Genomic DNA, 24,024 nt, shown 5'->3' on the forward strand with positions numbered 1-24,024 from the left:
AGAGGGCTTTAGCCCGAGGGCTTGATATGGGTCGTGGGCTGATACCATGGACCATATGGAAAATGACATGTTATAATCTATTTATCACATATTTTCAAGCAGGAGAAAACAAATAGCTTACAACAAATTATGTTTGATATTTCATCAAAAATCAAAAGATATTCAACGAAAAAAATAAATAAATGTATCAATGTGAGTTAAAAAAAAGTATCACAGTAGGTTAACAACGTTTTGTGAAAAGTTTCAGAAATAATTAACAATAAACATATTAATTCTAAGAATTGCAAATATTAAACGACTTTAAAGTGTTAAATTACAAATGTTAAAAAATGCTTAGGAAGAATCCTATATCGATACTCATTCCAGTGTGGCCTCATATATTTTCTAAATTCTTCATGACGTCAAAATTTTACGGGAACTTTTGTGATTTCTACTTTTTTCTTCTACAGCACATTTGTAACTTTTTAAATTTCTTTTCATTGTGTTCAACTTGTTTACAAATAACCTTTGATTGACAGATTACCGGAAGTTAAACTCGGGGGCTTGATATGGATTTTGAGGGCTGATATCGATATCGGCCCCGAGGGCTGATAACCAACCTTGACTTCCGGCTATTATTGGCCATGCAAAAACGTACATATCAGTACAAAATATGTGATAAACCAAACTAACTACTGTGTCCTTACTATCTTGTAACAAAGGTAGTATTGGTCAGACACACCTTCGTAAATTTCCTTCAAATCATGACAGCCTAAATTTAGATTAAAAATCTAATTTAAAATTTTAAAACCAATATATAAAAGGACTGTATAGAAATGTTATTACTTAGTTTTAAAAAATCTGTCTTGGTTTAAATAAACATTATCCTGGCCTCTTGTTTAAAAGAGAAACAATGGAGATCCATCACTTTTATTTCTAACTGAATCTTTTTAAAGAGTTTTTTTTTAAATGGGTGATGTTTATCATTTATTATATTTATTTACAGCCAAACTTACTCAGGGGAACATAGGAGGTGTTAAAACTAAAATTGCTTTCTTGAATACTCAATAGATATGAAAATTCAGTTTAAGAGTGACCAGATATGTAACAATTTGTTAACACCTTTGTGAGTTTGTTTATAATTCACAGAATCAACTATACCTTGTCCTACAGTGTCCATCTTTTCTTTTCTTCCAACTAAAAAAAAATAAAAAAATAAACATTCCTTTCAAATTCAAACTCATTAATCTTTGGATAATAAAATTTGAAGGTAACATTGTTTGTAATTTCATCGATAGTTAAGAATTTCTTTATTGGTTTTAAGAAGGAAAAAACACCAACATGTATGTAACTTTCAAAATTGATGTCGACTTAAACAGGGAAAGTTTAAAGCATGTACAGAAGTATCCTCTTCTGACTTACTGAAGATAAAAATTCTACGCCAGCACCTATTTGAAACTTAAAAAGTGGAACTTAATTAGTTAAAATTTCTAAATTGAGTAGTCAAAAGATTTTTAACACACTATCTAATTAATGACGATTTTGCAAAGAAAAACAAATGTAGTAAAGGTACTTTTCTAGTGAGTGTGTCTTTTTGAAAGGGGGAGTTATTGTTCATGGATTGCTGTCTTATTATATACAATTCTTTTAAATAACACTTAATGTATACATTTGTATTTTAGATTAGACATACTTATTTCTGATTTAATCATACATATAAGATCATCACGATCAATATTGTTAGCCAATTCTAAGGGAGTTAATCCAGTAGCATCCTTAATGTTGACATCGACCCCAGATTCTAATAACAACTGAGTTATCTTTTCTTTTCCATCTAAAATAGCCAGATGAAGTGGTGTCTACAAAAAGATATACATATATAAAACTAATGAGTAAAGAACCAAGGAGCAAGTTCAGTATGGGACATATTTGGTCTTGAATATTTAGTCTATTGTTTCAAAATAAACAAATGTTTCATGATGACGAAAGTAAAATAGAAAAAAGAAGATGTGGTATGATTGAGCACTATTTGTTTCAAGCATTTCTTGTAAAGTTTGGACAATAATGAAAATTTTTGGACTAAATAGGCCCAATATAGAAATTATGAAATTTTGATAAAAGTTGATACAATCATAAAAGATTTAGTTGTAAGTTGTTATAACAAGCATAATGTAACATTTTGAACTATTTATAAATAAATATGATAAATCAAAGTTAACATTGATTCTTGCCAAACTGTAATTTTAGTTGGTATGAAACAAGTTCATATAAATAGATTTTCCTACACAAAATGTGAATATTCCTGACATCTGATACTTAAAACTAACTGATCTTTAAAAGGTTGTGATAAAGTCCTTTATACTTCCAAACTTACCATACAGTTAAATTGTTCATTAGCGGGGATGTTGGCATCAGCTGAAATATATCAAATATCAATCAAATATTGCTCTTGTCAAACTCCCTTCTTTGGACCTCCTGACTTTCACATTCCTCAACATTTTTCATTAAGAAAGTGTTGCTCTTAATAGTTTTATGCTAAGTGTTTGTGGTCTTTTCCTTATTTACTGTTTTGCAATGTTTTTACCTATTTTGGTTTTGCCCCTTAATATCGTGGTCATCTTTAAAATAATCAACTACATCTTCAGCAAATGGAGTTTTCGTTAGTAGAAGCCAAATTAATTATGTGTATCAGCGAAAAAATAAATCAATGTAAAAGTATTTAACAAATATAGTATATGCCAAAAAATTATAATAAACAGCGCCTGGTGATGTTTCATAGCCTGACCGGTTTCAGTCCATAAGAGACCTTCATCTTCAGCAGTACCAGATACAATATAAAATTATATGAAAATCAACCAGGTAGTTGTGACATATGAAATGTACGAAGCATGTTCACTCCGAACACAATAGGTATGGAAGTACATAATTGAACTTTGAAAAATGAATGTATTAACTTTTTACAAATTGTGACTTGGATGGAGATGTGTCTCATTGGCACTCATACCACATCTTCTTATATCTATATATTAACTGTAACTTTAAATAAAGGATTCCTTGATCACAGTTTTAAATGTCTGATCAAGTTTTATACCTCCATATTCCAATAGAATTTGCAAGCATCTGAAGCTATTATTAGAGACGCTGGTATAAATAGCAGTTCTATGGCATCTATCAGTCTTGTTCAGGAAGTTTTGACATTCTCCTTCCAATAAACAGGTCAAAAGGTCATGCTGATTATAGATGGCTGCTTGTATTAATTCTTCTCCAGTAAAGTCAGACATTTATTTCTACAAAACATAAAATTCACACATTAAATCTCAGTAGGATGAGTCATTTTAATATTAAATCATCCAGTAAATGTCTTCACTTGATTAATTTTCATGAAAATTATGACCATGTTTAAAACTACTTTAATACAATATAAATAAGGCAGTGTTTGCGCGCACCCGTATGCAGGTACGAATAGTCAAATTGCCATTCGTAGGCTACGCGTACCCACATCCGGTTTCACAATAAAATGGCATCCGATTGGGAACATGGGGAATGAAACGTGAAATATGATCACATATAAACGAAATTTTGTTGCGGTTAGTGAATAAATTGACTCAAACCACTCAGAAGTTTTAATTTATAAATATTTATATATAGGTATACATTTCAAAGTTATCATGAAGAATTGTAACTATCAGTCAATCAATTTTATACAATTGTATAAAAGAAACTTGGAGTAAATAGACAACTTTCGAGTTCGATGTTGTTTGGACTGGTAACATTTGAAATGTGCAGGGTTGAAAAATGTGCCAAAACAAACCTATTGGATATATAAAATTTGTTCAAAATCTTTTAAATTAGTTACATAAATCTTATAAAATTGGTTTATTATGACATTATTACCTGCATTCAGTTTTATAAAGACATCCAAGCTTTAATTTCAGTAGTTTAAGATGTTTTATAATTTCAGTTTCTGTTTTACATTTCACTAAAAGATTATTTTTAAATCTCATATGGGTAGTTTTCAAATTCAGTAATATCTAATTCTTTAAATATGCATTTACATTTTATAATAGTACTAATTTTTATCATAAAATTGAGAAAGGAAATGGGGAATGTGTCAAAGCGACAACAACCCAACCATAGAGCAGACAACAGCCGAAAGGGCACCAATGGGTCTTTAATGTAGCGAGAAACTCTCGCACCCGTAGGCGTCCTTCAGCTGGCTCCTTAAGAAATATGTAAACTAGTACAGTGATAATGGATGCCATACTAAACTCTGAATTATACACAAGAAACTAAAATTAAAAGTCATACAAGACTAACAAAGGCCAAACATGCCAGGGGCTCCTGACTTGTGACAGGCGCAAAATTGCGGCGGGGTTAAACATGTTTATGAGATCTCAACCCTCCCCCTATATCTCTAGCTAATGTACAAAATTAAATGCATAACAATACACACATTAAAATTCAGTTCAAGAGAAGTCTGAGTCCGATGTCAGAAGATGTAACCAAAGAAAATAAACAAAATGACAATAATACATAAATAACAACAGACTACTAGCAGTTTACTGACATGCCAGCTCCAGACTTCAATTAAACTGATTGAAATATTATGTCTTCATCATATGAATATCAGACACAATCCCTCCCGTTAGGGGTTTAGTATCATACTATCATAAAATATATGATAAGAACATAACCTGTGTCATGCCAACAACTGTTTTAAAAAAAAAATTGTGTTTAGTTCCGATGCAAAGACCCTATAAGTAAATCAATATTAAAGCCAAAATATGCAATCTTTATAAATGACCTGTCAACAGTATCAAAACTATATCCCTTCTTAATAAGTCTGTTTAAAGGTTTTGTAAGACTTTGAAGTGAATACTGACATTTTTGTGCAGGTTTTTCATTTACAGGGACTGTGAAGTTTCATTTTCCATCAGTGTGCATTTAATTTGCAATATGGTTATTATGTATTATTATCTAATAAATACAATTTAAAAATATTATTTTTCATACTCTTCACTCGTTCTACAAGAAATCCCCTCATTATCGATAATTTCCGTTTTTATTCCTGATCATTCCTGATTTGAAAGCCTTTTATTAGAAAACCTGATGTGGGTATGCGTAGCCTATACGAATGGCATTGACTGTTTGTACCCCCATGCGGGTATGTGCAGACATTGCCTATAAATAAGAACTTGGAAGATCATGGCATGATAGATTGTTTGGATTTAGTTGTTGTTGTATAACTTATGTTAATTTGTCTGTACATTACATTCTTTATTTTATTTCAGATACTGTCATACCTAATGCAGAGAAAAATTGAAACACATTGAAAATTCATAAACATGAAATGCGTTGTATGTGCAGACTTATAAAACACCTTATCACCATGATCAACACCATTTGTACGCTACCACTGGACAAAGGTTCTGGTAAAAATGTGACTTCATAATACAAAATATCTGATGCCACAATGGAAAAGTGATTGTTGCTTGACATAAAAATATTAAGCAACACAGATTCTAGGGTCAACTGGCACAGGTTTCAATTAACCATTTTTAGGTGTATTCAAAAGGGAGAAGAGAATACCAAAGCACATGCAAATGACAATCCATTTCTTCTCATATCTGTATAAATAACTAACATTCAAATCTAGTTAATAAAAGATTGAAACCTTTTATTTTGGTTCTGTTTTTCAGTTGACAGTTGTAAAATTGTCACCCAAAAAATCGAAAAAAACCTGGATTTTTCAAATTTTCAAAGGTATTATTTCCCTGTATGATTTATGTTTAATGTCATGAGAGTTCTGTGTTACCTTCATCTCATTCAAACCTTTCATTCAAACCATTTGATTGCAGAAATCTATTTTTGTTTGTGTTTTCTACAAATCTTGTGACTGCTTTCTGTTTATGAATAAAGACTGGAAGAAACGCGACGTATTCCGAGTAAATAATATAATTTATGTCCAGATGTAATGATTTGGTAAGAATGTTCACCGTTAGAACATTTCTTTGTTGTAATGTTCACCGTTAGAACATTTCTTTGTTGTAATGTTCACCGTTAGAACATTTCTTTGTTGTAATCAAAAGACCCAGAACGTACCAAAACAGCATTTCCGATTCAAACCATTTCTTCAATTGATTACATCAGAAGGTGCAATAATATTTTCGCCTCATTCATTCTTATTTAAAATTTATTAATCAAGTTACAAAAAGATGCAGAAGATAAAAACGGTAAGAAAACGTAACAAAACTTAAAAATAGTATTCACCCACAAAATAAGTGAATGCACTTAAAAATTACGAGTTTTGAAGTTTACAGCTCAATCCACTCAGCTCATTAAAACAAAAACAACCAAAATAAAAACAAAAACAAAAACAAAAACAAAAACAAAACAAAACAAAAAACAAAAAACAAAAACAAAAACAAAAACAAAACAAAAAACAAAACAAAAAACAAAAACAAAAACCTAAACAAAACAAAAAACAAAATCAAAATCAAAAACAAAAACAAAAACAAAACAAAAAACAAAATCAAAAAAACAAAAAACAAAAACAAAAACAAAAACAAAACAAAACAAAAACAAAAACAAAAACAAAAACAAAACAAAACAAAAACAAAACAAAAAACAAAATCAAAAACAAAAACATAAACAAAACAAAAAACAAAAACAAAAATACAAATACAAACAAAATACAAAAAAAAAAACAACAACAAAAAAAACAAAAAAAAAACATAACATAACATAACATAACAAAACAAAACAATAACCATCATTATTGTACAATCCTAAAATCTGCTTAAAAAACAAAAAGACATTTCGTAGGGATGACATTAGGAACAACCACCCTTATGTACCATCTAAAGAAAAGAAGACAAGAGGGTGACGCTTTACACATAGGTCACAGGATACGAATGATAAATCCAGTCCTTTACTCAAGTAGTGTAGTCAATCATCTGAATACCAGTTGAGAAAACATCTCTGCAGTCGAGGGGACACTTTATCTGTCCCAATATATGAAAATTTTACAAAAAGTCTCCGCATCAAGAACTATTAAGCGTTGAGGGAAATAACAACATGAACAAAAAATTGACGAAAACTTGAATAGTGACTCAAAAAATTCAGATAACGGGAATAACTATAAACTGACTTCTTTAAAAGCTTAAGGTTATGGGACGAAGTGGATTCAGTCAAGTAAGTCTTAAAAAGGTACTACTACAAATTTACTTGGATTCAAATATTGAGCATTCTCTAATTTCCACCTTAGAATCCTTTTTTACCATTTTGAATCAGATGTTCTTAGAAATACCTGGAAAACAATAAATCTTGCGGCAATCTTACCCCGAAGAACGAGCTGCAATGGAAAAAAATAACGATCCGATAAATCTGCCAACACTCAAATGATCTCAATCATGGCTGAACGTCAACCTGACGATACAAGGTTCTACCGAAACTGATCTTGCAACAACATGCTTTGCAAAGAAATATATATATATAACTGCTATAATTTGGTAGAAATACACAAAAACCGTTTCATCAAATATCTATTGTCAGATTTTTGTGTCCGAAATTCGTGAGGGTACTTAAGCAGGAAGTTCAATCGTTTCATCCGAATGAAATCTTGTCAATATGTTGATGATTTACCATCTCACATCAAAGACACAACTGATTATATGAGAAAAATGTAAGACTTAAATCCTCTTCCTGCCACACTTGTCTCTATGCCGCATTTCACCCCTCTTTACACGAATATTCCCCACGAAGATGGCATTGAGGCATACAAAGAAGAATGAGATTTTTGCCCAAAACAATCTCCTCCCATTGACTTTCTGGTTAAAATGCTCACGTTGGTACTGAAGAAATACAACTTCACATTAATTTGATGGATACTATTAACACAAATAAATGACACTGCTATTGGTACCAAAATTACTCTATCGTAGGCTTACATATTTATGGGTAAATTTAAGAAATACATTTATAACTCATGCCAACACCATACACCATCCGAAATTCGAAATCACCTTGCTACTTCTTTTTCCTACAGTTGACATGATATAAACAGACCTAAATTCTATATAAATGGTTGTATGTGTCACATCTAAACTTACGGGCTCGATAAACAACATTAATATAAAAATTATAATGAAATATCGCATTTGTAAAAAGTTGTTTAAGGGTACAGTCAAAATTCTAAACGAAAATTTGAATTTATAATTAAAAGGATTTTTACATTCTTCGTATCATTTCAAAGAAGAAAATGACATTTTCATTGATACGGCAAACATTTTTAAAAACTATAAAATTTTACAAGAAAATCTAACTACTCTTGCTACCGATTTAGCAAGTATGTTATGTTAATATTTCATATTAATAATTTGTTTAACTATTTTTATATTCATTTGGAGGTGACGAAAAGAATGTTGAACCGAGTGACCACGTTTAAATTAAGAATATAGATCAAATTTGTTGAATTAGTGTATAGTTTGATTGAAACTTAAAATTTAACAGTCATTTAACTTTAAATGTTTGTTGTGCAACGCAGTTCAGAAAAATAATTATGACAATTATATGTGGTCACAGTTCCAGGTAAATTACTTCCCGATTACTATATTGATTTAAGTTAGACTTTACCATTGTTAAACATTTAAGGAATAGGTTCAAATTGCTAACCTTGAACGGATCAATGAAATATCTAACAAGCAGTATAGATTCTATACCGATTCTTTGTAATACTTTAGTAATATCTTCAGTAATATCTATCTGTCTTTTATGTTCAGTTTTCAACTAACGAGGTAAGGCTTTCCTTCAATCAAGAAATGTGTCTTGTAATTTAAGTGGAAATTGTTAACATTTAATAAATTAAGATAATAAGAAGATAACTGTATTGTATTTTAAGCTCCGACGGCATCAATTGGGGATTTGATGGTCGCAAATTAAGTTTACTGGCGACGCGTTAGTTTTACTGAGAACTATCTTTTGAATATTTTTACGAAATAATTTTGACATTTTGAATCTAAGTTTAAACGTGGTATTGCACAAGTTCGTCATATTTTCTGCATAATTCATGGCTGGAGGATTGAAGCACACCCACATACACGTATCTTGTTAATATAAAAAAGAAGATGTGGTATGATTGCCAATAAGACAACTCTCCACAGGAGACCAAATGACACAGAAATTAACAATTATAGGTCACCGTACGGCCTTCAAAATTGAACAGAGTCCATACCTTATAGTCAGCTAAACAAGGCCCCGAAATGACAAATGGAAAACAATTCAAACGAGAAAACTAACGGCATAATTTAGGTTAAAAAAATGAACGAAAAACAAATATGCAACTCATCAACAAACGATAACTACTGAATTACAGGCTTCTGACTTGGGACAGGCACATACATACAGAATTTCATAAGTTTACTATATGATAAGATGACTCCAGATTCTGAATACTCAGCACTGGTTATTTTTGTTGTTGCTTAGTTTGCATAAACTATAAAACATAGATAGAGAGAACATGTAAGTTTCAAAAAACATAAGTGTTCAGATATAATAGATTATACAAAAAATGTCACAATATGGCCATAATTGGTAATTGATCCCTAATAGGAATTATTCACCCTGAAAGATGATTTTATTATATTTTTTTTTTGTTGCTTTTTTTGTTGTTGCAGAAAATGAAATAAGATCTTCAAATAGGTCAACATGGCAACAATCGACAGTCTCTTTATAAGATTTATTGCCCTTGAATGAAACGTTCTGCTAATTTGCCTAATTTTTCAATTATCTCGAAAAGTTTTATTAATAAAGTTGAAACTTTAAACAGTAAACCATCAATGCAAATTCTATAAAAAATACTCACAAAGAAGATTTACACATAAACAAACAGAACTGATTGCATTAAAGGTAAACAAATATCAAATTTATACCAGGTGAGCCTCTTGTTTCATAGAAGGACTGAGTTGCGCTTGAATGAAGAATTATTTATCATTCATATGTACTAACCAATATAGTGAGTGAAACGAGAGAGAGAACATTGTTTGCGAGTAGAATTTCATTGAAATATACATATTTCAGACAGCGGTGCTATGATTCGGACCGTTGTTAGTTTTCTGATACTTTGCTTACACTGTGAAGGTAAGTCTGAAACATAAAGGTAAGTAGGATATATGTTATTCGCCACTTAAAACAAATATGATTAATACTTTACATGCACAAATGTAATTGCATTCTATAGACACAGAGGAGCTTTTGCCAAATTTAGATGTGGTCTTGCCCCACTAAGGATTAATACTTGGAGATATGAACATATAGTTTTAGAAAACAGAGTGTTTCATATATGTGATGGTTTTATTAAAGACGAATTTTATGTTTTATTAAGATTTCCTCTTTATGACGATTTACGTTGCTGAAACATTTAATTAAAATTTTGATACCTGACAACCAAACTTTATATTTTTATTCTCAGATGTAAATATGATACGTGTGTGTACAAAAACCTGTTATTCAATGTTAAGAAGACCTTAAATTTTGGTACTTTATTTCATATTGTTTAATGTAATATATATAATTTATTTGCCTCCTATTGGAGAGTATGAAACAAAGCAAAGACAATTACAATTAATCATATACAAACAACACGAGTTATGATTTACACAGAGACAGTCAATAAAGACGAGATCACGATGAAAAGTTGAATTATTTACATATGTTCATTACAGTTTGAAGATAGTTTATGTACTTCTAGCAGCAGTTGCGGTTCTGTAACAATTTACAAGAATTGTAGATAAAGTTCACACACGTGAAGTTAAACTGTTCACGTTCTTTATTCTGTAGATCAAAATCGGTGTCACAGGCAAGAATACAATTAAGCAATTTATTGTCAGTCCTATTTCCTAAGTGAACACTAAATGAAATCGGGTTTATGTCTATAACACTCCTCCAAAATTGATCTCAAGCATCAACTGTATAGTCACATGATAGTATCGCATGAGTACAAGGATCATCAAAAAGTTTACCACATTTATCGCACAGTATTCTGTTGTTTTGTAAGTTCTCGCGTATGAGACAGCACGTTGATGTTACAAAATGGGCCTGTCTGCACATCAGTGGGTGACGTAGTGCTACTCTCCACGCCGCATGCGGTACACAAAACGAGTGAATGTCTTTGAAAACAACAAAATCAGGATCCACTGCCATACGATGATGCCACTTTTCTACCTCAACCTGGTAAATTGACGTCTTTACTACCGATTTCCAAATTGCCGAACTTGGGAATTGTCCATCATTGAGAAACTGATCTAGATATTTCGATAAACCATATTTTGTGAGTATTTCAATAATGTCACAAGCGAAACCTGATCTGGTGTCATATTGATTATATCTAGCATCAATGAGTCTACGGAGAAGAATACGGAATGAGACAGCTGAGTATGGAAGGCGACATGTTCTTCCAAAAAACAACAGTTTTCGTTCACATATAAAACTTTCAATTGAAAGCCATCCTAACAATGACACACACATGTCGCTTCTTGTTCTTCTTGGTAAACCTTGTATAAATTTACAAATATAGTGGTGAGTTCTTTCAAGCATCAGTATTTCAGTGCAGGTAAGTTTTCCCCAGAGTTCACAACCGTATAGTGCTTTCGGATAGCAGAGCTGACGTATAATCTTTGCGCATACAATTGGATTTACAATGGCTGGGTGTATTCCAAGGCGTATAACTGATGTCGTTGTCGAGCGCAAGGTGCGACAAGCTTTAAGAGTTCTGTCCATTGTTTTTAAAGATGTATCTAGTTGAATACCAATATGTCGAGCAGAAGTTACATAGTTAATCGGTTCTTGATATAGATATGTTGGAGTAGAAGTTCTGCGTTTACCGAATTGTAATAATTTGCTTTTTGCTGGTGAAAACGTGAAACCCCACATGTTACTATAGTTCTCACATATTGTTACCTTCCGTTGTGTCGAAACGCAGTTTGTAGCAATAATAGCAAAATCGTCTGCCTGAACTGGAGAGCTAGCATTAAGATCATGAAAGAATGCACCTTCTTTTGAAGATTCTAGTTCGTTTATAAGGTCATTTATAAACATCAAGTACAGTTTAGCTGACAAGGAACTTCCCTGGCGAATACCACGCTTTAGTTCAAACCATTTAGACAATTTACCATTTGAAGACACGGCACCATACAGATTAGTGTACATACTATCAAGCAAAAGCCAAAGTTTACCATGAGCTCCATACTCGTGCAGTTTTAAACGAAGTCCATCATGCGGAACAGTATCAAAAGCTTTCGTGCTGTCTAGTAAAACAATATAAATAGTCCCATTCTTTTCAATATGATGAAGAGTTACTTCTTGAAGATTAAAAGACGCATTGAGGCTGCTTAAGAGCTTTTGACACGCTCCTTGCTGTCCGTTTGGAAAATCTGTTCGTATGCTGGAGAGCTTGATGTCGGTTAGTTTTTCGAATACTTTTGTAATACTTGGTACTAACGAAATTCCCCGATATGAATTTGTATCAGTTCGGCTTTTGTTATCACCTTTATATAGGAGAATAATCATACTTTTGTGCTATTCTTTTGGTACGTAGGCATATTGCAGAATCAGATTGAATAAATAACATAAGTGTTAACTTTCATTGACAGTTTGCCACCGAAACGCAGGTGTTCGTAAGCAATGTCATCATGACCACATGCTTTGTTACATTTTAACTTATTACATATGTCATGTACTTCCGAAAATTCAAAAGTAATCCAATTGGCTGAAGTGTCTTTAGTAGCACTATTTCTGATAGCCTTCACCTTCTCAGAAATTTCATTTTGACGATTACAATCTTTGTAGTTTGTAGGCGAAAAACAGTGCAAAAATGTTCATACCAAATATCGCATATATCGTCAGAATCAGTGTAGAGAATGCCATCTTTCTTAAGCGACATGCATCCGGAAGACTTCTTCTTTCGTCTGTTTAAAATGGTTCATGCATGTTTTTGATCTATATCGATTTCTTTTTCTAACCTGCGTGCAGCTGAACTTTCAAACTCATCAAATGCTTTTCGAAGTGCAGCACGAAAAAGTCTTTTTGAATTTTTATATGTCACAAATGCATTACAATTGCTGTCATGGCAATGACATTGATTTATCCATTCTTTTCGAGCGGATCTCATGTTGTTACGTAAAAAAGTCAGGTTGTTATTCCAGTATGGTTTCATGTAACCTTTATAACTGATGTGTGGTAAAGTTTCAATCTCAGCAGTTTTTATAGAATTGATAATTTCATCGTAATAACTTTCAATCGTTGTTTCGTTAATTTGACCACTAGGATACTCTAAAGTCCACAGTTTTTGAGATACTGCATAAGAATAGTCTGTTACTGCGCCTTTATTTCGCGCACGGTCCCATGCCACTTTTGGACGATTTACAAACACTGGAGGTTGTAAGTTAGCTCCCTTTCCACGAAATTCGAACGTACATAGTACTGGATGGTGATCAGAGATACAAAAAGTATGATTGTCTAAGACACTCGCTTTCCGAATGTTTTCAATGTTGTCAACGTTAATTATGATATGATCTATTCCGGTAGCCGGACCTCCATGATGCGACTGAAACGTACAAACGGGTCCTATGCAAATCGCCTCCATATTTACAGACACTAGGTTATGTTCAATCATAAGTGAACGGAAAAAATCACTTCTTTGGTCTGATGAAAACATGTATCTTAGTCCATTGATTTTCATATTAAAGTCACCCAATAAAACTACTGTCTCAATTTCCTGATAAGTAGTATATAGTTCAAACATATATTCGACATGTTCACGAAAGAAATCAATTGAGTGAGAAGATGCAGGTAAGTACGCACAAAACGCAAAAAATGTTTCACAATTTGGAATATTAACTTCAATACCAAGTAATCTAGAGTTGTTACAGTCTATCACCGACGTATATGGATAAATGACTTTCGAGACTAAGAATGCTACTCCTGATCTATCATTTACTCGTAAGGATTCAATATTTGATTCGTCCACGCCTTTCGAGATAGACACAAAGTCACTATCTATTGAGTCAAGTATATGCAATTGATATGATCGAAGCCAATGCTCAGACAGAGCACAAATTTCAACATCATTATTACGTAAGACTTCTGAGAGATACGGAATGCTAGAAAAGATTCCTCTACAATTCCAACACATGAAATTTAAACTAGTCGTATCCATGATTTTTGTTGTCAGGTACCGGAATTGAATGTTCTGCTGCAAATTGCTCCCATGGCAACCATGGTTTAACAAAAATGCCCTTTGGCCAGAATTCAGGGTTCTTTATCAGAGCTTCATCTTCAGCTGCGATATTCAGATGAGCAGATGCACTCCGTCTGTACTGTTTGTCAAAATATCGTAGGAAAGTCACCTTAATGTTCCGACTGTCTAAAAATGAACGCATTGCATTTTCGGATGAAGTTCGTTTATCGATTCCACCAACATAAAATCGGGATATTCTCTTCTTGTTTCTTGATACACCTTTAAATTCGGAAGTTGGGGGATTACATACGGATCTTGGAAAGTGTACATCAATCTTTTGTGTAGAGTCAATTTCGTTTTCAGGGTTCTTTGGTGCAAGTGTTGTCCTTTTAACAAATGACGCTTCAACTTCGGGTTCCTTTATTTCCGGTGATTTTTGTAATACATCTGAGACTGATTCGTGTGTTTTTGATTTGCCTATGTTCGAGCGTAGAAATTCGTCAGATTGCATTTCAGATACAATTTTGGCATATGATTTTTGTTTGTTGGTCTCATTCGTTTTTGCATTTCGTTCAACTGTGTTGATACGTTTTCTGATATCAGTTATTGATTGACAATTTATAAATACCGGAATATACTTTGCTCGAAATCAAAACAATTTACTTACATAAGGCAATGAGTAAAAGAGGGAAAATATATGTAATAAACGTGATCCGACAATGAAAAGTGACGTTTTGGTTAACTAATCTAAATTGATATCAGAACGGTAAAGCAATTTATCTATAGTGCTGAAGTTTGATAATGTGTAAAATTAATGTAAAAAAGTAAAATAACAAATTTTACCTATAATATCAATGTAATAACTTGAATCCTTTTACAGCTATTTCTAGTTACAAAAGAGTCTGCTTCTTCACGAACTGGTCACAATATCGAACCGGTATTGGAAAATATACGGCGGATAAAATTGATCCATTTTTATGTACCCATGTAATATATGCATTTGCCAAAGTGTCTGGGAATACTATCCAGCCATATGAAGAAAATGACATCACCAAATCCAGTAAGTTAATAATGATTGTACCACTGTTACTACCAGTGCTTTTTTTCTTATTTCTTTATAAAGAACAAGAAATGAAATTGTAAAAGAAAGACACAAAATGAACGAATAATTCAATGAAAGCACTAAGGGTTGAGTCAATGTTGTTGGTCCATATCAGTTTTGGAGACAAAGTTTTGAGCAATCAGCAATCGTCTATTGTTGATTTGTGTTTGAACAGCACAGCTTCAACTGCTATTGGTTGATGGATAGCGACTCTATCACAAATTTTAACCAACCTAGGAAAAGTTTGCCTACCTGTTATCATGATATTTTGTTCTGACTCCGAGTCTACCAGTTTGCTCTAAATCCTATAAATACTGCTTTCCTTTTGGCATAGAAAAGTTGTGTACAGATTTTAAGTCTCTAGGTTGAGAATGATTACTCAGATTTGCTCAAAAGCAAAGAAAAAAGTCAAAAGAGCGTACTACAGACAACAAAACACTAAAATGACAACACTGCAAAAATGTGCATAAAAGAAAGATAACTTTTGTATACTCTTTTTTAAGGTAAAGGTCAGTATGAAATGACTAATGAACTCAAATTAATAAATCCGGAATTAAAAGTTCTCTTAGCTATTGGCGGATGGAATCATGAAAGCGGACCATTTTCTACATTGGTGTCCGACCAGTTAAACATGGACGCATTCGCACAGAACTCATTGAATTATCTCAGAACACATGGTTTTGACGGCCTTGACATTGACTGGGAGTATCCTGGTAGCAGAGGTAGCCCTTCAGAGGACAAATATAGATTTACAACATTGGTAAAAGTAAGTTACACATTATTCTAATTGATTGTAAATAAGATTATGAATAAGTAAGGTGTTCCCTTATACTTAAATGATGTATTTTTCATAAGCAACTTAAGAGCCACCAAGAGCTTGACATAAGACCTTCAACAATAGATACATCGCAATATAACAAACTCCAAATGATCTAAATGGATTTAACATACTTAAGTATTTTAAAGGATAGTTGTATTATAACTTGAATTAAAGCTTAAATTGACTTTTTTTGCAGACATTACATTCAAAGTATGACAATGAAGAGTTAACATCCGGGCGGTCACGACTGTTATTAACAGCTGCTGTTTCAGCAGGCAAGGGAACAGTAGAATCTGCATATGAAATCGACCAAATATCACTGTAAGTAAACAACTTGGTTATGTCTGTTACGAAAAAAAGGGGATACATTAGTTACCGAGGAGGAGAAGGGGTACCCTCACAAGATTAACACAACGGATAATAGAAAATGATATATATGTTGGATCCACTATACTTGTAACTGTTAAAATTTGCATTCACAAATATACACTTTACTTTTATATATCACAATGTTTGTCTAAAAAATGAATCTGACTAATTAGTATCTGAAATTATGTCTTTCCTTGACAAAATAGACTATATTGGATAAACTATCTAAGACAGCACTGCATCAAAATTGCGTATTGTATACATACTTTCCTACTCCAAATTGAAAAGTCAGTCCTACGGTTATCATATATATATATTCTTATTTAATCGAAGTTCGCTATATATTGACATACGCAGGGAGCAGACAATAATGAGTCTTCCGAAATTAACCCAAAGAAACTTACATAAATATTAACAGCCATAACTGTCCATTCCTAGATTAATATATTTTTCAGATTTATACGAAAAACTCTTCACAAAAAATTTAGACAAAAGAGACGGTTTTTCTGTGCTCTATTGTTAATTTTCTTGCAATGAAAGAAATCTATGTATTACTGGTAAACTATTCAGGGATTTCGTAACCACAAATTACTTGAAATCTAAACTCAATCTTTCTAGAGATACATCGATTTGGCTTGGAATTTTATCTGTAGATAACTTATTTCAAACGGTATGGCACATCTGCAATTTTACAGGACCTTTAAAAGCCGACTTAACGGTATTGTGTCATCTAATTTTTGAAGACCGTACGGTTGCTTATAATTGTTTGCATCTACTTTTGAACTTTTGTTGGTAGTTGTCTCATTTACAATTATATCACATCTCCGTATCTTTATAAAAATAAATTAAAAACATATGATGATATAACACTTAAAACCTCTTTATTGGCCGTTATGTTTTCAAAGTATTTGACAGGTTTCTGATCTAAAACAGTATCTTTTAAAAAAAAAAGAAAAAAAAACACACTTCTGTTTAGAAAAGTAATAACTATTTCTAAAATGATATTTATATAAAAGTGCTAATAATTTTTAAGAATATTGTAAAAAAAATATTTAATATGTATTTTCAGGTATTTGGATTTTATAAATCTAATGACATACGATTTTGTTGAAGATTATGACACAGTAACAAGCCATCACAGTCCATATAATGACTCAGCAATTGTTGGCTTCAACGTTGTAAGTGTGGATAAAAATTATCAGAAGATCATATTTCCAGTCGATGTTAACATGTCGTTCTAAAATTTTACTGTTACCCCACTCTCCCATGTAAGACCCAACATGTTTTATCCCACTATTTTTGTATATGCCTGTCTCAAACCAGAAGTTCAGTGATATCTTTGTATATTGTTTTTGGATGTTCTTTTGATTTTGGTTTAGAGTTATCAATCTAGATAACGTCGTAGATTTGATTTTCTGTTATATATTGGTATTGGTACACTTTAATGTTGCAATTTGTTTTTTTTTTTTGTAACCACGAAATGCTTCTAACTTCTATATCCATGCAAACATACACCATCTGTCCTAACTTAATTTTTAATATAAGCTTTGGATTACAAATATTTTGGCCACGAGCATCACTGAAGAGACATGTATTGTCGAAATGCGCATCTGGTGCAAGAAAATTGGTACCGTTAATTTTATTAAACGCTGTACAATAATGAACTTTTTACAGGATTATGCAGTTAAAATGTGGTTAGATGGAGGAGCACCGAAAGAAAAACTGATCATGGGGTTTCCTACATACGGAAGGTCTTTCACATTGAGTAATACCATGAACACAGGTTTAGGGGCGCCATCTATTGGTCGTGGTACAGCTGGACCTTATACCAGAGAGAGCAGTGTGTTGGCTTATTATGAGGTAAGATTTTGCATGGAGTTATACCAAAAGTTGCCGTATCTAACGAATCATGCTTATGATTGCCAATGGTTTGGCTATATTGAGCATCACGTCTTAAGGTCTCAATCATCTTGTTTGGGTTTACGCTTCCTCTCAAAGCTTAATCATGAAAAGTGCGTAATAGTGTTTTACGTTTATCATAGAACAGATAAAAGCACCAAAACAATAGAGTGGTGAACAGATAAGCTTTTAGCCTTAGTCAGTTGAAATCTCAAGATTTTAGTGAAATGAAATTATTTCTCTACTGGAATATCAAAACAAAAAGATACCATTTCGGACATTCCATTAAACCCTTCTACTATTATTAAAATTGAACCCTGAAGTTCACTATCAAAGTTATCTAAAACAAATCACACCATCCTAAGTGGTAATGGGGGAAAAAAAACAACACACGAAAAGACAGTATATTCAGTGAAGATAATGAAATTGTAAAAATGTCAGTTTCTTTTATTACTAAGATATGTTCAAAAATACAAACCGAGAACTGGACAGAGGTGTGGCTTGACAAACAACAAGTGCCATATGCCTATCATGGAAACCAGTGGGTTGGATTCGATAATCTTAGAAGTATTGAAATAAAGGTTAGAGTTTAAATTAAGATCATCAAAATTGAATATCTTTTACAATATCTAGGATTAGTGCTACGAAAAGATATTCATGAATAACTAATATAACTATTGGAACATTCAAAGCATATCTTGAGTGGGATGTTTAATTCATGTTGGAAATCTTGGACTGCAGTCAGTATTTATCGTTTTTATAACCTTTTCACTACAGTTGCTTTGCTATGTTTTTTACTATTATATCAGTTTAAATTCTAATAATCTTAAACGCATATGTTTGTCAAACAATCCGGCCATATATGTCCTGTTTATCGTTTATTATTCAACGACTTTCTTATATAAAAAAGCATAAACAAATATACCTCGAAGATAAATTTTAGAATTGAAAATTCGTAAAACCTAACAAATCAAAATGCTCTAAATGCAACAATTTGAACAATAGTATACTGCTGTTCAAATCGATTAAACGAAAACAAATCCAGGCCACAAACCAAAACCGAGAGAAACACATCTACTATAAGCAGAAACAACTAAACAACAAAAATACTGAACTGTAACAAAAACAAACGCCAATAAACACAAAAACACACTACTTGATAACAACTGCCATATTCCTGACTTGGTGAAGGACACATTAAGAAAATAATGGTGGATTGAACCTGGTTTTATGGCTAGCCAAACAGCCCGCTATTATGAAAATGTATAAACAAATATTGTATTAAATAAGGTATTGGTTATATGTATTTACAGGTAAACTACATTATAGCAAACGATTTAGGAGGAGCTATGATATGGGCTATTGATCTTGATGATTTTAATGGCATCTGTGGAAATGGTGCATACCCATTGACCAGTAAAATGAAAAATATGTTCAACGCTTCTTCTCATGAATATATTTCAACACCAATATCATCAACTACAGATATAACTACTAGTAAAACATCTGATGATTCTCTTACAGAAACCATTTATAAATCTACAGAACGTTTTTTCAATGACATATTCTCAACTAAATATACTACAACAACTCCAGCATCTAGTAAAACTGATAAACCAACCAGTCATTCAACTCAAGATATTATCTTAACGAGAGAATCAACAGCTCATGATGTCCCTACTGATAGCCCTACTGATGTCCCTACTGATAGCCCTACTCAAATACAAACTGAACAAACAACAAGCTATACATCAGATACAGATATGGAGTCAACAGACAAATCAACAAAGCAATCCAGTGAAATGCTAAAAACATTGACAGAGAGGCTAAATTCAACAGTCTCAGAACTAACCACAAAGTCGGAACAATTTGATTGGACAAATAAAACATCGACAGAAGTATCGTCATCTGCCACCGAATTGTTGAAAACCTTTAATGACTCTTTATTACTAACAGTTATAACTGATACGTCAACTGTTGATACAACAGAACCAGTCCCGACGACATCAGGATCAATCTCGTTGACAGAAACAGACCATACAGAAGTTACATTATCACAAAGTTCCACAACAACATCAAAGTTAAAGTTTCCAGATTCACAAGAATATTCCAGAGGTATTTATACATCATTAAGATAAAATAAGATAGTTGTTGTGTAAATCAATTTTAAACACACACAAGAGAGTAATGTCTATTGCAAGTCAGGAATATGACAGTTATCTTCCATTAATTGGTTAATGAAGTCTAACATTGGTTTTATATGGACTTCCCTCTATTTTAAGAGGGACGTAAAGGGGGGTATCTTCACGGACGAACGTGAAAGGAAATTGCCATTTCACGATGAACGAACAATTAAAAATGTCTTGCACGAAACACGGCGAATAACGAACCTTTTTCACGGCTTCACGTGAAATCAAAATGGCAAAACACGTTGCACGAAAATAACCCGTTACCACCGTCTTTTAAGTTTACCTTGGACTTTTTTTTTTATTTTTGTCATACATTTTTGTTGTACATGTGTCTATCTCCATCCGAAGCATACCACACTTTTTGAACGTATCAATACTAAATAAATCATTTATTTGAATTTTAGAATAGAGGACAATAATATCAATTTGAAATTAGTAAAAAATTGTGGACACTCCTGCCCCACACACAGAAGTCAAACAATATTTCAAATCATAAACAAATATAGAAGAAACCAAAAGGAAAATGACATACAAACTTTTGAAAATTGTTCAGAAGTTGATTCATGTGGAGCAGGATCTGCTTACCCTTCCGGAGCACCTGAGATCACCCCTAGTTTTTGGTGGGGTTCGTGTTGTTTATTCTTTAGTTTTCTATGTTGTGTCATGTGTACTATTGTTTTTCTGTTTGTCTTTTTCATTTTTAGCCATGGCGTTGTCAGTTTGTTTTAGATTTATGAGTTTGACTGTCCCTTTGGTATCTTTCGTCCCTCTTTTGAGACAGTTTACCGTTCAACAAACTTCGTGAAAATCACCCCCAGGCCTATGAAACTCGCGATTCTAATTAAGAGATAACTGTATTGTATTTGAAGCTTTAAGGACGTCCATCGGTAGTTTTACTGTCGCAAATTTAGTTTACCTGGCGATTCGGAGCGGAGACAGGTAAACGGGTATTTGCGACAGTAAAACTACCGATGGACGTCCGCAAAGCTTCAAATACAATACAGTTATCTCTATTCTAATGCAAAACAAGTTCATAATTAAATTTCAATCATTATTTCAGTGTAAAACCTTCATTAAAGAAAATTCCGCGAAAAGATGTTATCTTCTTTGGTCCCTACACTAGGTGACGTCATAGGTATGCTTCCGGCGTCAAACATAAACACCGTTCGTTTTCTGGCTTCTGTGCCGCTTCAGAATAAAATAAAATTTGATAAAAGGAAGATATTTAGGCGCAACAAGTGAGTTTTGTGTTTATTATTGTAGAAATAACATGTCAATACATTGCGAAATTCAAAATGTCGGCTTCCTTAGTGACAGACAAGGAGATAGAGAATTTTACGCTTGCTGTCATCCAATCAGAACAATTGTTACAACATAATTGCATTAGAATAGTCCTTTGATGTAATCCTGCCTGAGTTTTAATTTAAAGATTTATATCATTTCAATCCTTTCGGAAGAAAGTTCGTATACGTAACATAGTATACATGTCTATTTCAGACCCATGATTTTTTTTATCATGAATGCAGTTAATTGTTTTATTTTTATTTTCCATTGATTGATTAATTCACGAGAACATTTATCATTTATGTTTATAATGATCTTCGACAAGATCTTTTTTTCTGAATCTCTTAAAATTGAGGAGTATTTTGGGGTTCGTGTTGTTTATTCTTTAGTTTTCTATGTTGTGTCATGTGTACTATTGTTTTTCTGTTTGTCTTTTTCATTTTTAGCCATGGCGTTGTCAGTTTGTTTTAGATTTATGACTTTGACTGTCCCTTTGGTATCTTTCGTCCCTCTTTTAATAGTTTTACAGATTGTCAGAAAATGTTATTTTTTATTTCGGAATCAAGATATTATAAGATTATGTGCATGTCCTGTAATTTTATTCTGAAAAGACGCCGATAAGTTTTATATTGTAAATTATAGTAGAATAATTATGTTGTATACTTTTACCTTTCATGTTTGATATTTATAATGTACATAGAATCATATTCAAAACAGTGTGGCTGTGGCCATTGATTGACGACCTAAATTATCCCATTGACTGGGACAGATTAGGTGAACGTTTGTCTGTAACGACCACTGCTCACTATGTATTTGTTAGAGACACTGAAACTGTGGGGTCACCAAAGGTTCTCTACACCCAAATAAAGTAATTAAAAAAACTAATCAGGAATAATACGATGTTTTGATTTATATCAATAATATAAATCAAAACATAAAGGTTGTTCCTGATTAATTTTTCGAATTATTTTATTATTAAAGGCGTTAAGAACCTTTGATGACCCCACAGTTTAAATTCTATAATAAGTAAGTAGTGAGCAGTGGTCGTTGCAGTCAAACGTTCACCTAATCTGTCCCAGTCAATGGGATAATTTGGGTCGACAATCAATGGCCACAACCACACTGTTTTGAATATGATTCTGCATATTGTTTTAGTTGTAATCGTCTCTCATAAATATGTAAAGATTGGCTTATATATACAAAATGTATCTTTTATAAATGTATTGTGTAATTTTATACATAAGAAGAGACGTAAATAAAATATTGAATTGAATTGATATAACAAACTTAAATTTGTTTTTTTTTTAAATTTCAGATTTAGTAAAAGATTTGGACAACAAATATATTATTTTTGTTTTGGCAGGGCTGCTGTTTTTATCTTTGCTAGTTAATATCGGTCAATGTTTGCGTTCGCGAAAAGAAGACGGCGACGAGAACTGTTCTTGTATCCGAAAACACAAACAGACTTTACATCTGACTAAATTATGACCAAAAATATTCATACGATGTATTTGATTATGGATTTTCCGTTTTGAATTTTCCTCGGAGTTTAGTATTTTTGTGATTTTCTTTTTTCAGTATCATCTGAATCAATTCTATACTTAATCTTCATTAAACTATAATTGATTTACAGCTGCACTTTGGGAGATTTTATGTTTAGTATTAGATGCAGTGGACATATTGACTGTTGAATAAACGGAAAATAGAAAAAACACGTCTTCGTTAGTTCTCCCATAGCTCTGACATCGCTTATAGATGTCGTTATACAATAACAATGTCAATGTACAGATGGACAATTTTCTAAATGATTTAATTAAACAGTTTGGTCATTATACCTTGTGGGTTTTTTCTGTTTTCATCTTATTAAAAAATATTTATCTTAATTAGTTATCAAAGGTACCAGATTATAATTTAGTACGCCAGACGCGCGTTTCGTCTACATAAGACTCATCAGTGACGCTCATATCAGAATATTTAAAAAGCCAAACAAGTACAAGGTTGAAGAGCATTGAGGATCCAAAATTTCTAAAAGTTGTGCCAAATACGGCTAAGGTGATCTATGCCTGGGATAAGAAAATCCTTAGTTTTTCAAAAAATTCATACCATTAACAAAATATTAAGGTCCGATTTATATCATGCACTTAATGCA

General features: G+C 32.4%; 2 protein-coding genes and 1 long non-coding RNA gene across 9 annotated transcripts in view; 2 read left to right on the forward strand and 1 right to left on the reverse strand.

The window, feature by feature from the left end:
* The window catches only part of LOC143046340 (leucine-rich repeat serine/threonine-protein kinase 1-like), a 139,479-nt gene that overhangs the window by 42,743 nt on the left and 72,712 nt on the right, over positions 1-24,024 (reverse strand). For 3 of the 6 annotated variants that reach the window (XM_076219461.1, XM_076219462.1, XM_076219457.1), the window contains exons 1-5: positions 5,795-5,903; positions 3,071-3,266; positions 2,354-2,394; positions 1,673-1,838; positions 1,141-1,176 (exon numbers count right to left, since the gene is read on the reverse strand). In XM_076219461.1, the coding sequence (XP_076075576.1) occupies positions 1,141-1,176; positions 1,673-1,838; positions 2,354-2,394; positions 3,071-3,260 (433 nt within the window). In that variant the 5' untranslated portion in view covers positions 3,261-3,266; positions 5,795-5,903. Of the gene's footprint in view, positions 1-1,140; positions 1,177-1,672; positions 1,839-2,353; positions 2,395-3,070; positions 3,267-5,794; positions 5,904-24,024 lie in introns of those variants that run through there. The other 3 variants (XM_076219460.1, XM_076219459.1, XM_076219463.1) reach the window with 3 other exon arrangements.
* LOC143046349 (uncharacterized) lies at positions 2,263-5,656 on the forward strand. Its single transcript, XR_012969132.1, has 2 exons — positions 2,263-2,889; positions 5,271-5,656. It is a non-coding gene; the product is annotated as an uncharacterized LOC143046349 (long non-coding RNA).
* Positions 8,682-23,758, forward strand: LOC143046342 (chitinase-3-like protein 1). 2 transcript variants are annotated; one of them, XM_076219466.1, is made up of 10 exons: positions 8,682-8,774; positions 10,057-10,116; positions 15,093-15,272; positions 15,875-16,080; positions 16,331-16,455; positions 17,573-17,681; positions 18,178-18,363; positions 18,861-18,983; positions 19,716-20,517; positions 23,191-23,758. In XM_076219466.1, exons 2-10 carry the CDS (start codon positions 10,068-10,070, stop codon positions 23,361-23,363), a joined length of 1,953 nt encoding a protein of 650 aa, XP_076075581.1. In that variant the 5' UTR covers positions 8,682-8,774; positions 10,057-10,067; the 3' UTR covers positions 23,364-23,758. The 2 variants fall into 2 exon arrangements, with proteins under 2 accessions (XP_076075581.1, XP_076075580.1); XM_076219465.1 differs by having other exon boundaries at positions 8,684-8,774; positions 15,818-16,080.

The sequence above is a fragment of the Mytilus galloprovincialis genome, chromosome 9 (genome assembly GCF_965363235.1).
Source record: "Mytilus galloprovincialis chromosome 9, xbMytGall1.hap1.1, whole genome shotgun sequence".
Classification (NCBI taxonomy): Eukaryota; Metazoa; Mollusca; class Bivalvia; order Mytilida; family Mytilidae; genus Mytilus; species Mytilus galloprovincialis.